We start from the raw sequence: 18,880 nt of genomic DNA, 5'->3' as shown, positions 1-18,880 counted from the left end.
ACAATTCAGAACGAACGAAATTTACAAACAAGGCAAGTCAATACTGTTACACAGTATGACATCACCTTCAAGTGAATGGCAAAGTTAGAAGGGTTCAGAGGGAGTTTTTATCAGTGAAACTTTATTTGGGAATTTTAAAATAACTTTGCACTAATGTTCACCATGAGTAGATTGCCTGTCACCTAAACTTAAACAAAGCCAGTAAAACAATACCAAAACCATTATTAATGAAAACTCTTTGATATTTAATGTCATAGAACTGTTTCGGGACTTCTATTCAGCAGTGGGCTTGACAATGTTGGCTTTTTACTTAGAAGCATATAAAATGCATTAAGTTTCACCCTTTTCCACTGAAAACCTGGTTTGCATTGCATTGCAGCATGTCTAGTCCTGCTACATGACACAACCTTGACCTTGCAGAATTGAGTTCAGTGCTTGACAGTCTTGCTATGACACAACCTTGACCTTGCAGAATTGAATTCGGTGCTTGACAGTCTTGCTATATGACACAACCTTGACCTTGCAGAATTGAGTTCGGTGCTGGATAGTTCTGCTATATGAATACAACCATGACCTTGCAGAATTAAGTTCGGTGCTGGATAGTTTTGCTATATGACACAACCTTGACCTTGCAGAATTGAGTTCGGTGCTGGATAGTTTTGCTATATGACACAACCTTGACCTTGCAGAATTGAGTTCGGTGCTGGATAGTTTTGCTAAATGACACAACCTTGACCTTGTAGAATTGAGTTCGGTGCTGGATAGTTTTGCTAAATGACACAACCTTGACCTTGCAGAATTAAGTTCGGTGCTGGATAGTTTTGCTAAATGACACAACCTTGACCTTGTAGAATTGAGTTCGGTGCTGGATAGTTTTGCTAAATGACACAACCTTGACCTTGCAGAATTAAGTTCGGTGCTGGATAGTTTTGCTAAATGACACAACCTTGACCTTGCAGAATTGAGTTCGGTGCTGGATAGTTTTGCTATATGACACAACCTTGACCTTGCAGAATTGAGTTCGGTGCTGGATAGTTTTGCTTTGTGACACAACCTTGACCTTGCAGAATTGAGTTTGATGCTGGATAGTGTTTACTGATAGTTTTTTTGTTCTGAACATTGACTTGGCTCATGGAACCAGTCTTGGGAATTGAATTGTATGTAACACATCACACTCAATTTTGCTCCAAGTTTCATTGATTTAATTTAGTTCAACACTGTCGAAGCTACAGAACTACAGAAATTATATACCATATGAAACTAAGAATACGAACTAGTTTGTTACCTTCACCCAGGCACTATAGATCTGCCTGTTGTGAATACATTTCTCATTGTAGGTATATCATCAAAGTTAATATGTCTCCCTCCCCTTATAAGGGGAGACATTTTGTTTTTGCTTGAGTTGTCTGCCTGTCCGTCAGTCATAAATCATGTCCCTTCTATATCTCTTGACCTGCTTAAAGGATTGTGAAATACCTTGCCACAAATGTTTCAAAAAATTGAAATGATGTGCAGAGTGCTGGATTCAAGGTCAAGATCACACATAAAGGTCAAAGGTCATATGACTACATTGCATGTCCGCTCTAAACGCTCCATGTTTAGTGAACCGCTTGAAAAACAACTCACTACAAATGTATATTGATATGATGATATGATGTGCAAAGCACAATTTACAACCAGCTTGGGTCAAGATCACACATAGAAGTCAAAGTTCATATTATATTTTGTGTCCCATCCATATCTCATGAACCACTTGAAGAATTTTGAAAAAACTCGCCAGTAATGTTCACCATTTATAGACCAGGTGCAGACCACATGTTACAACCAGTTCGATTCAAGGTCACTCTTATGGGTCAAAGATCATATGACTACATTTCGTGTCTGCTACATATAGGGGAGACAATCTGTTTTTGATTAAAAAAAAAACGTTTGTGTTTAGTTTCTTACTGTTGGAAGTTTTGGAGCAGTTACAAATGTGTGTCTACTATATAAAGGCTAATCAACAACTAAATGAACGTGACGTTGGACCTGGCTGTTGTATTAGATACATCATAATACCTGTATTCAAAATTTGTGCAATGTTATTTCAAATTTTGTAAAACATTATTTTTACATGTAAAATGAAACTATAATATAACATAAGACTGTGAACTTGGAACTTAACAACCAGAATGTTGTATGCAACACATTGTCTATCAGTGGAGAACGTTTGTTGTGCTCACTTTTGGAATATAAACACTGCTACTTTGCGATTAATAAAGTGATTGGGCACTTCTAGTCTTTTATTTATAAAATTCACAAATCAATAATGGCACTAATCACAACAAAATCACACTTAAACACACATTTTCAGCATTAAGAATAGTAAAATACTAGAATGATAACCTGCATCATCTGACTGCCCAGAATGATGTTGGTTTATTGTGTACAGTTCTGGCACGTGCTACAAATGAGGTAAAAGAGGAGACACAGTTTCCAATGAAGTGGTCCGCCTCACCGAGAATGTACAGGTCCAGCTGGGGCAGCCAGGGGTCTTGGTGGAATACTGACACCTGGGTAGAATGAGGAAAATGAAAATTTTAATGCGAGGAAACAGCAAATGAGAGTCACCAGAGAATGGGAAGGGTGTCGCTGAACTTCATGTGTAATTGAACCTTTAAAAGAACTTGGGAAAAACCACATGAATAAACCCAAAGCCTATACTAACATTAAACAAATAAAAAAAGAAGCCAGTGTTTCTGTCCATTTTGGGAAAATGTGCCTAGGCAAATTGGGAACATTTGCGTTGTAAAATTATTGATTTGGGAAGAAATTTTAGGCCTATTATGTAAACCAAGAACATCACCTGGAAGTGCTGCTAAATAAAATTTTAAAATGTAAATGAACAAATGCACTGAAAGATTGGTTCCCAGGGTATAAAACTCCATAGTTGCAATAAGGCATATTGTGTGAGTGGAGATGACAGGCTTTTCGTTACAGCGATTTCATCTCATGTCAGATTTTTTTTATTCAAATGGGAAAAAATATATATATATTTGGCATTGAGAAAGGGTCAGACATTCTGACCCGAAAGATGGACAGAAAAAGCCAAACTGTTTCTGGCAACACTTTTATACATGTAGAAATAATTAATTTGAATGATTACCTTCAGATCTGCCAAATGACTTTCTATCTCATGTATAAGAGGGTTTTTGTCTGTAGCTACATACACAACTGTAGCGCCTGTCTCTTCTACGTGCTCCTTAATTTGACTGCAAATACAAAAATATACATGTTTACCATAATTGAGACATGAAAATCAGTACCAGTAGCATTAGTCTTCACATTTTAAAACTTACATATACTTATGTTACATTGTATGGGGTCAATATATGAATGAGTGCTGAAATCAGGACTGACATATTTCAGATGAATGTACAGTTGTGAAGTTTATTTTTTAGGCGAACAATTGTATAAATCTAGAAATGTCTTGAAATTGATGGAAATGGCAATTACTGTATGAATCTGTATTAAACTGTGTATACGACACACTTTTTTGCCCTGGAATTCAATTTAATGAAAAAATGCCTGTGCCCTATCTAGACTCTTTTTTCTCACATCGATTGATGGATTTAGTTATTTCGTGAAAACAAAAATGGTGTTCTTATTTTCTCTTTGCATCCTATCTATGGGATTTTGAGCGTTGTCCAGTTAGCGCAGTGGTTAGCGCACTTGCATCTCACCAAGGCGACCCGGGTTCGATTCCCGGCCAGGGCACATGTGAGTTTGGTTAGTGGTCACCAAGCCGGACAAGTAGGTTTTCTCCATGTACTCCGGTTTCCCCCACAACACAAGACCACACTCTCGCGCAACATTGTGCCAACTAGAGTGATTAATATAAGTTGCAATAGCTTGTTTCACAATCGTTGTAAAATTAAATAAGTTTAAACTAAACTATGGGATTGAGGTTTTTTCCCGTTTTCTTACGTGTTGTTTTGCCTGCGCCCTATCTATGCTAGCATCCTATACACAGTATAATATGGTAAGAAGCAATTTCAATGCAAGTCTTAGCCCCTTAATCCTGTTTTGGGCCTGAATCCCTCATTCCCAAACTATATCATCATCCCTGATTGTTGTAAATGCTTAATTGAATTGAATATGAATTCTTGATAAATTTTACAAACACCAATACCAATTTGATTCTACGTTTCAGCACCAGTTTCCAACTTCGAAACCATCAAAAGTTCCTTAGAAAGTACAAATCCTTTCTTCACAACAAATTTCACTAATGCATTGCATAAAGAAAGCACCATATACATGATTTTGCAGCCCATACACCTAGAAAGATGAACATGATATATATCTTGACTCAAATCCATTAGTTAAGTGCATGCAGATCTAATTCATTTTTCTTTGAATAATATAGATATAAAAGTTTGCTTTTTCATTATAATGACTGAAAATCTAACTACCCAACGACATTAAACATAAATTCAATGTGGCATAACCTTATAATTATTCATAAGACATACATGTAAATCATGTGATATGATACATTATATCTAATTAAGCCAAAAAAAAAGCATTCATGCCTTATTCGCTGGAATTCCAACCCATCCCCTGGTCCCGCGCCGAATTAAATTATTTTATTTTTTTAGAAACTTGTTCAAGGTTGACAGTGGAAAGCATCCATAATAATCATGAGTGTGAAATCGATGAAGGACCATGATGACTAAGTCCAAAAATTTGTAATTAGAGTGTGTTTCTGTATTTATTCTTATGTCATAAATGTAGATATTGCGCTAAATTTTGCTGGCTATAAATAATATAAAAATCCCCTGGAATTATATGAAAACCCTCTTACCTGAGAATAATGTCTGTGGATGGAAAGCAGATTTCCTGAGTGACCTTCTTGCTCGACCGCGGGTTGATACATTGCGGAGATGCCATAAATGATGACAAACCACCTTCAAGGTGACTGCAAGCCTTCTCCTAGAGAAAAAAACATATAATGTATCCATTACTAGGTGGCTGCATTGCCTCTTCTAGAGAAACATACCTGTTACTAACTCTATGCATACAACAGAAAGCCTAAGTAGCCTCCCCTGACTGACAATTAACACACTGGGGAAAAGGCATTATCTTTGGTTGACCATCTTCAAGGTGGCTGCATGCCTTCTCCTAGAGATAAAACATATCCATTACTAACTCTAAGCATACAACAGAAAGCCTGAGTAGCCTCCCTTGACTGACAGTTAACACACTGGGGAGAAGGCATTATCTTTGGTTGACCATCTTCAAGGTGGCTGCATGCCTTCTCCTAGAGATAAAACATATCCATTACTAACTCTACGCATACAACAGAAAGCCTAAGTAGCCTCCCCTGACTGACAATTAACACACTGGGGAGAAGGCATTATCTTTGGTTGACCATCTTCAAGGTGGCTGCATGCCTTCTCCTAGAGATAAAACATATCCATTACTAACTCAACGCATACAACAGAAAGCCTGAGTAGCCTCCCTTGACTGACAGTTAACACACTGGGGAGAAGGCATTAACGTACCAGGTACTAACTACACTTGTAGGATATTTCCTTAGACCACCCCTGACTGTAGGTTTACAAACTGGGAAAATGTCATGACACACAGATGCCATTAAACCATTGACCAAGGTTTTACATTTCTCTCAACATTTAAGAGAGAGAAAGCTTTTCTGTTTCAATCTGTATTATTTTTTTTCGCTTTCTTATCATACGAGTGTTGACCACCAGCATATGGTGCAGCACTGCTCTTTTTTTCTTTAAACCTAATATTGGACATGAAAGATGCACTCTCACAGATTGACTGTTTTGACAACTTTTTTTTTTGGTCTTAGAATCAGTCAATTTTTGCGTTAATGTCTGGAACCAGACTGCTGACAAAAGATCAGATTGCAGGTTTCCATAAAAAGTTCTGTTTTTTATTGCAAAAAAACACATTTTTCTTAAAGCATTAGTTACGCCTTAAGCTATAAAACTTTTTTTAACGTAAATATGAAAACTGCTATCTGATATTTTGTGAGCAGTCTTATGTCAATGTTATATCAATGTTTTCCAGAGTTTTATGCAAAAATTGGCTTATTTTCGAGCTATATGTACTTATGTAGTATATGTACATACAATTTCAAACAAGCAACTCACCCAATCTGGACCATTCCTGAGATGTATCCCTACATATTTCCGTCCCGGGAAGTTTTGCTGTATATACCTCTGCCCCTGTTCAACAATGCTGTCAGACCACTCCATGTACTGCTGCAGGGCACGGTGTTCTGTTGCCATGGGAAACGAGGCAGGTGCTCCCTTCAGGGCAACGACTGGGTATTCACTAGGTGAAAATCTGAAGTAGATAATGGGAGCTACATGCCTAAACTCAACATACGTGTTCATATTGAAACTGTTACTGTAAAATAATTTGTTCTCATTTTGAGAGTGTTGAATATTCACAATTTTTCACATATCCTGGTATGGGGATACAAAGCTGCACTCTCACAGAATGATAGTTTTGACATTATTTTTAGTTTTTTGTCTCAGAATCACCTAATATTGGTATCAATGCCTTCAATTCAGTCATTTAAGATAACTCACAATAAACAAGATCTGAGTTGTTTGGAAAACTGTCTAATTTTTCTTTAAGTATATATAATGCTTTTAGCCATCAAACATCAATTTTAGAACATAGATATGAAAAACTGTGATCTGATATTTTGTCAGCAGTCTCACATCACTGGTTTCTAGATGTTTACCCAAAAATTGTTTTTTTCGAAGACAAAAAATAGGTTGTCGAAACGGTCAATCTGTGGGAGTTCAGCTTTAATTCAAAGATGTTTGCCAATTTACAAACTATATATAAATTGGTCACAAAAATCAAACTTTCAAAAACTAAGAAATTACAAAACAGGACCTCCCTGAATTAAAACAATCACCAGGCCCCAGTATCCCAAAAAATCATAAGTCTTTCTAGTCAGGATCAAGCTTAGCTTGCAATTTTTGATTTGATTTTTTTTTTTTTAAATTCCCATTTTTAAGAGCTCTGAGACATGATTATAAATCAAGTTTAAGACAGGAATTTAACAAATGAAATAAAATACATAAGCCTGATATACCTTAGATATTTTTAAGAAATTGGGGCCATTTCTGCTGTTACAGTTGCATATTTGGTACACAAATGGCTTATGGTACATCTATTATAAAATCAAGTATTGAATTTCAAATTATAATGTGCGCAAGCACTTGGGACTAAGATACTTAAGGACAGCTATACTTTCTGCTCATAGTATGATAATCTTTATGTATGTATCAATCTTTCTAGATACAAATTCCATGAAATATACATGCCATCGTACATGTTATTACTGTCAAACTTTTATAATACATTTTAATTACACTGAACTACATTAATACCTTTGAACCCATCGGTCTGGCTCATGATAAGCGACTGTGAATGCCTTCATGGAGTCAAAGTTCACACCCAACTCGTCCCAAAATGGTCCAAATGGATTACCTGTTCATAACAAAATATTAAAAAAATGATCAGCAGGTTACAGATGAGAAAATAAACAAACAACAAAGTATATATTTACCATTTAGTTTTTTTGCAGGGCCATAAGGCCTTAAATTATCTCTACTGCGGCAAAAAAAAATGAAATAAGGCTAGTTGAGTTCACCAGCCTGACCCTAAAATTTAGGTGCCTTCTTGGCACAAATGTTTGAATTAGGGGGTAAGAAAGAGTGTAACTTAGTAGAACTAACTTGTCAGTAAGATCTAAAGATGCACATAGGAATATCTTGGCTGTTTAAAAAACATTTTCACCCCATTTCATTTCTTTCAAAAAAACACATCAAAATGTGTTTGCTCGTTATGTCAGGGACAGGCCAAAATACTTTGAGCCTTGGGCCTAAAAAAAAAATACATTTGGTTCGGGTTACCCGACCCTACCTACGGAATAGGCGCCGACCCTACCATTTTTATAGTCAGTTTGAAAAAAAATATATGAAAAACTAAATTTTTTTTTTATATTTTTCGGTTTGTTTTTTTTAATTGCTTTCAATATGTAGTTTAAACCTTAAATGCTTATACAGAAGATAACTTTAACAATATTCTCCAATGATAAAAATGATATTCTTATATAAAGCCTAATAAACAAAAAAACAAAAACAAAAAAAAGCCTACCTACCCTACCTATTTTTGAAAAGGATGTAACCCTAACCAAACAATTTTTTTTTTTAGGCCTTGGGAATATTAAGCACAGATGGAATGCTTACACAGGGTAAAACAAAATCGGTCCTTTACATCAAGTTCAATCCAACAAGGTTTCGATGTAGAAACTTTCCTCTAACTTCTCACCCAAATGAATCATCCATTTCAAATTCTTGAATTTGTTATTAACTTATATCATCATAAATGAAAGTAACAAAATAACCAAGTCAGAGATTACTTAAGATATCTGTAGATGTAGAAAAATGAAAATATGCAAACTAACGGTATGAAGTGTTCCTACAAATTGGATTATTAATCAACCATTGGTCTGATTTTAAATATGACAATAGATAGTAAAGTTAAGTTTGATTACAACTACTGCATAACATACGTTTATTTTCTATCGAGGGTCTTGAATTCCTACTCGAGGTTAAACAAAAAGAAACCCAAAGATCAACACACAATAGCAGGGTTCGCAATAAGGTTCGGTTGAACCATCTCAAATAGTATATATTAACCGAACAGTTACTACTTATTCTACTCAAAATTCATTTGTTTTTCCAAATTTGTACCAGCGCAATTGCCATTTGAACCGTCAATTTGGCCGGCAGCCAGTCCTTATTGAGAGCACTTCACTAGGGTTTTAGCTGAAGGGTAATGGAAGGGTGCTACACCCTGTCTTTTTTCAGTAGCACCCTTCTTTCCTCATGCAGACCAGCATGGGCAACCTTCTGCCTTCATAGAATTAAATGCTCAAGACAATCAAATATTCTTTTGTATTTTCTAAACCTTATAAACAATTTATAAATACAAACACCCTTAACATACCTGGCAGTTTAAACATACCATAGCAAGATTCAATGTGGCCATTTACTCTTAGCACCCTGTCCCTTTTCTGCAGCACCCTGTTCTTTTTATATCCTGGCTAAAACCCTAATACTTACCTTCCTTCATTTTACATTCTGTGTTCTCATCAAAGGAGAAACAGAACCCGGTCCTCTGTCCGGGGGGCCACACTGTGGGGGCAAGGTCCCGCATAAAATCCTCTGCAAGTATCACCCTGTGGTATTGAGCTAGTTTCTCAATCTTGAACCAGTCTGTGAAGGGGATGTTTTTCTGAAAATGATGGTTGAACTTAATCGACTATGACAAAATGTCACTCCAAGAAACAGTATATGAATGAATAGTATGAATGTACAGTTGGGCAATAAAAACAGAAATCAGAAGAAACAATATAACAAATTCTTAAAATTTGAGACTGAAAGTTAGCGAACCGCAGATGAACATCAACCTGTATATATTTGGAGTTCTAACAGCTGATAATTGCAAATCCTTAAAAAGCGAGTGTTATGTTTGAGTATGAGGGATTCATGCCTATTTTTAAAAAGGGTCAAGGGGCTTTTGTTTCTAAAATCAATTGTATTCTTTTCAATGTACGTCCAACTATTTTTGATGCAAATGTCGGAGCAAAACATAACCTATACAACTGCATCCTCGGCACCCCAGCGTATCATAACCTATAAGATACCCTGAACAAAATTGGCTAGGGAAATTTCGTAACTCTTGAATATTCATAAGCATTTTTCGACCAATGAAATAGCCGATAACAAAAAGGAAAGAATCTCCTTTGTGAAGAGCCACCGGCATATTTAAAAATATCATGAGATGTGTCTCATGCGACCAATCAAGCGGCTGGATTTCACCTTATTCATGAGTATGAGATTTTTACAGATGATCTGCCCAGGGTATCATATAGGTTATTATACGCTGGGGTGCCGAGGATGATACAACTGTAATATAGTCTGTAGTTAAAAGCTCTCAATGTTGATTTCAGGATTAACTTAAGAAGCTACGGCCCAAATTTCTCGCTTCTTTAAAAGGTTAACAGGCTTAAGGAGCTTATTTCAACAAGCCAAAATACATACTTAAATTGAATTTCATTAAATGAAATGGTTTATTGTAAGTATTATAAAGATAATTTCTATCGAAAGTATAAGAACTGTTTAAGAAGTAAATGTTACACAAACTATTGAAAAACAAAAATAGTGAGCTTAGCTTAATACTGTTAGAAAGGATTTAAGAAGTTTTGAAAAGTTAAGGCCTGTTATATATGTCTTTCCCAGTTGCCCAAGAGGCATATCTCAGCAAGTATTCTATCTATAGTTGAGGGTCTTAAAATCTCAACTGGCTCCTCAGTATAAAACTTTGAAAACCTGTCCACAGGCTGTCTTCGAGCCAGTTGGTACATTTAGAGATTTGATTAGTTGATAGTGGTTATTGGATAAATATCGACCAATCAATGAACAATTTGGCTCAACCAAAAAAATAACCAGTTTTATACATTTTTCTGTAGATATATTATGTCAAGAATATCAGGTTTACCAAGATTCTATACAGTTAATCCAAGTTGTTAAGACATGAGGAAGATCCATGCAAATTTTTCCCTGAAACAAACAAACAGTTACAGTTGCACCAAGGTTATGACAATACACAGTCATCTGTATTAGACTTTTGGATGAACAAGCTTGAATTCTTATACTATTGCTTGGCATCAATTTTTTTAACAAGCCCTGCTATATAATATTCAGAATTTGAGCAAGCCCGGAAGACATTTTACCAGTTCAGGGCTTGCGGGCTTGTGCTAATTTCAACCACTGAATACATGCATGGAACTACCTCATATTGAGCAACCCCTTGATTTAAATACAACAGGAGACCATGTACTTTTATTACAAGCATCATCCTATTGAAAGTATTTCATCTTGCGTTTGGACTCACATATGTTCTCCATGATGGCAGAATTAATGTCCGGTTCACGGCTTTTGCAAACGCCAAGCCACCAAGAAAATGCTCTGCTTGATTTCCAAATCTCCCTGAACATAAATCGTAAATGTTATATCATTTTAACATGTCAGACAAGTGGACAAGATATTTCAAAGATGTCCCAACAGTGACAATGGATACAATTTATTGTTTTGATCTTAAAGATTCACTCTCACAGATTGAACATTTTGACATTTTTTTTTTTTATCTTGGAACGAGCCAATTTTTGTGAAAATGCATGAAAACCAGTGATACAAGACTGCTGACAAAAGAGCAGATCACAGTTTTCATATTTACGTTTGAATATTGATGTTTTTTTGCTAAAAGTGTTACTAGCGCTTTAAGAAAATTGGAATTTTCGGCAGTTTACCAACAATTAAAATCTGTTCTATTTCTGATCTATGAAAAAAGTGGATGAAGTAAGGCTACTCTACCATATTGTAAAGGGCAAGAATCAATAACTAGTGTGCATATAAGCTCTGCCTTCGTGTTACCATTCCAATAAAGGCAATACAAATAATCTAATTTTTACCCATGCATAGACAGAATATGAGGTATCCATTTCCGTCCACTTCAATACTGGGTTCAGTATCCTCAGTGTCAGCTGATACAGCTAACAGCAGCCCAGACAAGACAACATGTAAGAAAATATTGCCCTTCATCTTGTTTTAATTGTCACACATTTGATGGAGAGTTCTGAAAAAAAATCAAATTGGCACCGATATCTTAAAGGGACTAGACACCACATGGTCCAAATTTCGGCAAATACAGTATTTCCTCAAGATGAGCCTAAAATTATCAATACCAAGAAGTATGAGGCTGATAATACATCATTTAAAACAATTAAAAGAATATTTTGAGTTTAACCTTTTAAAAATAGTGCATTATGGTTTCCCTGTTTAAAGTGTGTAAATTTGGCATGTGACAGTCACATGATTAGTACAGATACATATTTCGACACCATACATTTCTAACTGGAAAAATATACAAAAGCTGCGAAATATGCTTGCGTTGTAATCCATGGGATGTATGGCCAAATTCGGAAAGTGGAGACAGTGACTATAAATAAATTTTTGCCAATTCAAGGGTCACAACTCTTGAGTGACAGAGGCAACATGGTTGGTTTTTCGGATCTGACCAACATATTCTACAAACACACATTCTGACCAAATTTGGTGATGATTGAATAAGGGCTTCTAAAGTAATTTACCAGATAATATAAACTGATGGGCACTACTTCTTGAGTGACTAAAGAGGTATGGCTGGTTATCAAAATTGTCATATTATGCCAATACACATTCTGACCAAATAAGGTGGTGACTGGACTAAGAATTCTAAAATTATTGAACATACAAGGCCAATGTTCGGTAATTTCTATGATATAAGCTATAATGCACAAGTCCCCCCCCCTTTGGATTTCTTGACCTTCCAGGTGGTCCTGCAGTGCTGAGTGAATGCAGTTGTTTTGTTTTTGCGGCGAAAATAGCTGGGAATGGGCCTTACCTAGGATGTCCCTGGGGTGCGAAGGCATTTGGTGGGGATTTCACAAACAGTTTGTCTCTGCAGAGCGGGGATTTAACTTGACAATAAGGTAAAGTCCCAGCTATTCCCCGGATCTGTTGGTGGGGGGGGGGGAGGGGGGGGAAATACTACTGTGATACTTCATGTACTATACCTCTTTTATCTTTGAACAGAAGATGAGTTAAAGTTTATTTTAGCGAAACCATTATTTAGATATTTTAGAAAACTACATAATTCAAAAGACGATCTCAAAAAGTGTCAAGAACTGATCATGCACCTACTTAGTCCAAATAATTGTATGTTGATATTTTTTTTTAAGATTTTTGATATGGCAAATCTTTCACAAACAAATTGTTTTGTACCAAAAGTGGGTAGCTATACTGATTGGGAGTCCTGGTTAAAGCATTGTAACAGTCCGCTGTAGGCGGCGGATGTGCGTTCATAATTATAACATTCCGTTATACACGGAAGTATGTTCGTAGTATGCATGTTAACTTGGTAATATGCAAATTAACAAAGCCCAGGATCTGTAGGAATAGAGAAGTTAGTGTATATAAAGACCAGAGGACCCCTTCAGGGTCGAGCATGCTCTTCTCTGAAGGGATCTGTTGGTGTTTGTTGACGTCGCACTTTACAGCATATTGTGTCCATAAATTATCATAAAAACAAGAAATATTATGAGAAAACGTTATATTTTATTAGATCCATACACAAAAAATAATTATCCAACAAATAATTGTGAGTTTGATGGGGTTTTCTTCATTTTATTCTGTCAAATATATACATGAAGGGCACCTGCAAGGCTGCAGTTCAGTTTTACAACAATTGGAACACTTCGGCCATGGGCGAGTTGTTACAATGGTATTTACGAGGTCTATCTCGAAGATTGTCGAGGGTGGCCAAGTTATTGAACCCTGTATAACACGTCTATTATTTTAGAGTAGCACCTACTGTGATTCACTCAAATGAAAAGTGAAATATTAAATTAATCTCTTCAATTCCTTACTCTATTTATCTTTTAACAAATATTTTTCATCGATAATGAGATGAAGTTTTATTTTTATTACAAGATCAAACATACAATATATTACTTGCAGGTATTTTTCTGATATGACTATAAGTTGTAAATCTGTGCATAAAATTACTGATATGACTACTAGCTATAAATCTTAATATGCATTAAATTAGGATCAATTTTATCTTCTTTACTGTTAATTTAAGAAAATAGATTGATGGGTTATACCTGGGACCAATAATGTAATCCTACTACCATGTTATACCATATTCATATATATATAAGTCTTGTTAGGTCCACATCACTTCCTGGTTGAACTCCCGCCAAAAGTCAGATACGCACAATTTTACCTCCGCTGAAGAGAGTAATCATTACTACATTCGAGACCATTCGGCCGTTTTCCATCGAAAACAACATCAAATGTTCACGGACGGTTTAGGACTTCAGAAATCTTTACATTTAACTACGCTGCAAGTAGATTGCGTAGTCATTTCATTTTAATTAAGCTGTTAAATTGTATGGCTTCTCTTGGTAAGGATCTTAATTATTCATTCAATAATATACTTCACCGACAATTAGTCGGTCGATCCGATTTAACTTTAATACTCATCATATATCTGTTTAATTGTTTATTTTAGACAAATCTTAGTTAACTGGGATAATTTTATGAATACGTGTGGGTTTACTATTGTTGTTTCCAAAGATTAAAACATGTATAAGCTTATATTTAGATGTCGTTCATTCAACTCTAGTTGAATGCCATTGAAAAGTTATGATTAAAATTTAAATGAAAACAGATTTAGAAGCATACCCTAAACAATACACAAGATCATACCCTCAACATACACATCAGCATACCATCAACAATACACACAAGCTTAAACTCAACAATACACACACGCATACCCTAAACAATATACATAATCATACCCTCAACAAAACACATAAAATGCCTTCAAATTACATCATACCCTCAACATACACATCATCATACCCTCAACAAAACACATAAAATGCCTTCAAATAACATCATACCCTCAACATACACATCATCATAGCCTCAACAATACACATAAACATTTTGCGTTACAGATGCGACCTATAATGTCAGTCGGTTTGGCGACATATAACGTTGGCTGTGACATTTAGCGTCAGCCTTGTGACATATAACGCTTATAGTGCGACATTTTTCGTTGATGCGATATTTAACTTTGCTAAAATGTTTCATGAAATTGCCTTTACGCACAACAGAGACTTTGAGTGCATGGTAAGGTTTTGAAAATAGAATAACAAGGTAAGAGTGGCAACAAACAATGCGTTGATAGCGAAATGAAACAGCATTTTACTGTACTAATAACATAAACTTTTATATCATAATTCTAAACATTTGAAAATATTTTCAATATATTGTTAGTTTTTTTTGAAGTACATGTAAAGTTGACAAACAAAGTTACAACAATGAAACACAAAATGCCCAGTTCAAGTATAGCTATCGTTATCGTGCATTTTTTATTTGCATCGCCTTCGCTAGAAATGTTACGATTGGCATCATTCGGAACTCCTCGGCCATTTTTTCAAAAACAACCTCGGATGTATATGGACGGTTTACATACTTAAAAAGTGGTACGTTTAAGTCCGCTGCAAATAGATCGCGTAGGAATCTTATTTAGTAGTTCAAATTTATGACTTAACCCTTGGGAATCGTATTTATGTTTGCAATAATACACTTCACTGGCAATCAATTTAAACTGAGAGCAATGAATACAACTCTTAAACACTACATTTAATTAATGCTTTTATTCAAAAAAATACTGACTACTTCAACAGATGTACCGGCATACATCCGAGGTTGTTTTTGAAAAAAATGGCCGAGGAGCTCCGAATGGATTGGCATTAACAGTTCGACCTTTTGCAAAATATTTATTACCTTTATTGCAAAGATAGTCTGTAAATATAAGGGTTGACGCATCGATGTTACATGCTTCATTGTTTCCTGCAGTTATACGACTATACCCCCAGCAGAGCTATTGAAACAAGAGCTGTCGTAAGAGAGCGCGCTCGACTTAACCGCTTTGACTTAGAAGTGAATACAATAATGATGAGATATGTGCCTGTCAAAAGCAATAAAACAATCAAATTAAAAAAGTAATCGGATGTTTAATGATTGGCAGAAGAGATTCAGGTTCAACTGCTTTTTTCTATTTTTGTAATAGTGACCTGGATCCTAAGTGCCCCAAACACAATCACACGAAAGTCCTCCATAAACTCTTCCAATATATCAAGTTACAACTCTCGGGGACTAAAACACAATCTCAGAAAAGGTCTCTATAAACATTCCTTTTATACCAAGTTTGGTCACAATATATCTAGACACTTACTTAGAGATATTCAATACCAATCCTTTCTATAAATAATAACCTTGACCTTGATCCTAGGGGTCTCAAATGCCTTCCTATAAAAGTCTTCCATAAACTCTTAGTAACTACCAAGTTTGGTCTCTTTAAGTCAAACTTAGCAAAAGTTATTCTATACATAATATGACTTTGAAGCTGCCCTCCCACCAGCCTGCCCGAACAATGACGCCAGTCATCCAAATAACTTGTTTGCCTTTTATAAAAATTGGTTAAAATATGAAAATATGCCTGTCAAAAGAAATTAAAAGTAAAATTAAAAAACAAATAAGCAAGGGACACAATTTGTATTAAGGGTTAAATATAGTTATGTGACTTTATTGTACGATGGTCGTCATTAATTGTGCGAAGTATTAAGTGCATTGAATGATGGAAATATATTTTTTTATTAAAGTTCAACTTGCCCTTAAACTTTAACCTGCCCTGCAACGTTAACCTAATTCAACCATGGGCCATAACTTGTATAAAGGATATTATGGAGTAATTTAACCTCATTGTGTTATGGTCCTGAAGAGTTGTGTGAATTATTATGTCAATTGATTGAAGGATATAGACGTTATCAATAAATATCCCAACCTGCCCTAAAACTTTAACCTAAGGTTTATAGTCAATCAGGGACCATAATTTGCATAAAGGATAATGTGGAGTTATCTAGCCTCATTGTGTGATGGTCCTGAACAACTGTGTGAAGTATTAAGTCAATTGAATGAAGGGTGTTGGACTAAGTGAAAATCCCAACTTGCCCTAAAACTTTAACCAGACGCCGACGCCGGGGCGAGTAGAATAGCCCTCCTTATTCTTCGAATAGTCGAGCTAAAAATGTCTTCTTACGCTTGTAAGCGGATCGTGCACGACAATTTCGGGTAATCCCACTAGCCGATACAATGTTTTCAGAAAGGCTATAATAATAATCTAATGTTTCGGAAAAATATATCTATTTATCAACTTATAATTCTGTATTTATTCACATATGCATTTATTTCCTCACTAATATATGCAATACACTTGTCGTCGTATAAGTTGGATACAGTAACTCGTTTTTTCGTTATTTCGTTGAGAAAAACTCGTACTGTATCTATCACGTAGACGTCTCTCGAGACAAGGTAGATCCGTCGACAGGACGTCAACAAATAAGGGCAGAACGTAAATGTAAATTATTTCCACAAAATCCTTTTGTTCCACTCGAGTGATATACGTGGAAAACATGGAATTAAATCAAACTGGCATAGCTTAGTTAAATTTAATAATTTATATCAGATGCTATGGAGTTTATTGCTCATGTACGTTTGTGTCTTGGTCATATCAATATTTATTTTGTGTAATCGGCCAAAGGCAAAATGCTGATTGGCCAATCAAAACTTGTGCCCTGTTGGAACAAAATAAATGCATACTTTAACTTCGCTCTACTTGGACAGTTCGCGCTAAATTAACATAATTTATCTAATCAGTGCCAGGACAGCAACCACTCTAAAATTTAAGTATCCTAACAAAATAGACGGTGAAACGAATACATTGTATTCAAACAATGTACTCTAGCCCCTGGACATGTGTACAATTAGGGTTGAGTGAACGGAGTCATATGTTGTCAACCTTGCAAATATATACATGTGTTAGCTTTACCATGGTCAATTGAAGTGGGCAGGAAATAGTGACTGCCATGCGGAAAATCTTGTCTGTTTCCAGGTATTTCTTTTAGATTGTGCTTAGATTTAATATTGTGTTGAAAAATGTGGAACTGTTTCCATTAATTTTCGCGTTTCTTTCACTTGCTGGTTGTGAAACAAATCGTTCAGGACATTGGATCATTAAAAACTAAAAAGGGACCAGCTTAACAGTTCAATATTAAAGAATGTCAGCTTTATCTATTTTTTTCTATTGAACGATTTTATATATTGCATCCTTTCCCAAGATTTCTTAAACCGAACCCAAGGAGCAGAAATGTTAATTACGTTATATTGTAAAAATATAATATTTTTTAAGTAAATTGTTTCACATTGGAGTGGCTTCATTTGTATAAGTCTAAACGTGGCTAATAATAACACTGGTAGGAAAGGCTCATGAATGAGAGTGCAAAACAATATTAAACTGATTTTATTGATGTGAATATATTTGTGTAATGAACATTATTAAAAATGAATGATATTTGTTTATAACTACTGAATTTACATTTTTAACAATTGTTTGTTTAATTATGATTCTTGTTTATTATATATATATATATATATATATATATATATATATATATATATATATATATATAAACTACTTATTGAAATAAGTTACTGCATCGGGTTTTCTTATAAATATCAATGTTACAGCGACCACGGTTCCTGAAGTGGCCAACCAACCAACCGGAAGAGATGCCCTTTGCAGTGGCGTTGGCGAAGAGGCGTAATGCGGCTACAGTTGCAGTCAGGTTTGCGTAAGCTTATGTGGAGAACTTCATCAACAAAGATACGTATTATTTTTCTCAGTTGTTTGTTTAAGTTTTTGTTTCCACTATTCGGCTCAGCAATGTTTTTTGTTTTGTTTTTTAAAAATTCATCTTGAAAGAATGTTTCCACTAAGTATGTCACTTTATATTTCATAGCCTTATGATGAAGTTATTAAATTATATGGATTACATTTTAAATGTTCTAATTCAATCAATTATTTTATTAAATAATCAATAATTTTAAGGAATAAATTATTTTTTTCCAAATGCACGAAATTTGAAAAGGCATTTTAAGTTTGGTTTTATAAATCTTACAGTGAAAATGCTAAAAGGTGCCAGCATCCTTTCCAAAGATTTCTTTAACCGAACTCGGGTAGCAGAAAATGCTTATTTTATTTTCGTGTATGTCTAAATATAATATTGTTAAGTAAAAAGTTTCACATTGGAGGGGCTTCATTTGTC

The 18,880-nt window shown here is 35.2% G+C and overlaps 1 protein-coding gene across 2 annotated transcripts; it reads right to left on the bottom strand.

Moving 5' to 3' along the window:
- Positions 1-73: 73 nt before the first annotated feature.
- LOC128214936 (GDP-fucose protein O-fucosyltransferase 1-like) lies at positions 74-13,896 on the bottom strand. Of its 2 annotated transcripts, none has more exons than XM_052921655.1 (9): positions 13,802-13,896; positions 11,570-11,733; positions 10,993-11,087; positions 9,159-9,330; positions 7,419-7,518; positions 6,159-6,354; positions 4,844-4,971; positions 3,146-3,251; positions 74-2,552 (listed from the first exon to the last, which is right to left on the bottom strand). In XM_052921655.1, the coding sequence occupies exons 2-9, from the start codon at positions 11,697-11,699 to the stop codon at positions 2,391-2,393; spliced, it is 1,089 nt and encodes a 362-aa protein (XP_052777615.1). In that variant the 5' UTR covers positions 11,700-11,733; positions 13,802-13,896; the 3' UTR covers positions 74-2,390. The 2 variants fall into 2 exon arrangements, with proteins under 2 accessions (XP_052777615.1, XP_052777614.1); XM_052921654.1 differs by lacking the exon at positions 13,802-13,896 and adding an exon at positions 13,354-13,658.
- Positions 13,897-18,880: the final 4,984 nt, after the last annotated feature.

The sequence above is a fragment of the Mya arenaria genome, chromosome 13, assembly GCF_026914265.1.
Source record: "Mya arenaria isolate MELC-2E11 chromosome 13, ASM2691426v1".
Taxonomy (NCBI): domain Eukaryota; kingdom Metazoa; phylum Mollusca; class Bivalvia; order Myida; family Myidae; genus Mya; species Mya arenaria.
The sequence above is the reverse complement of the archived record's forward strand: the minus strand, read 5'-3'. Positions and strand labels throughout refer to the sequence as shown.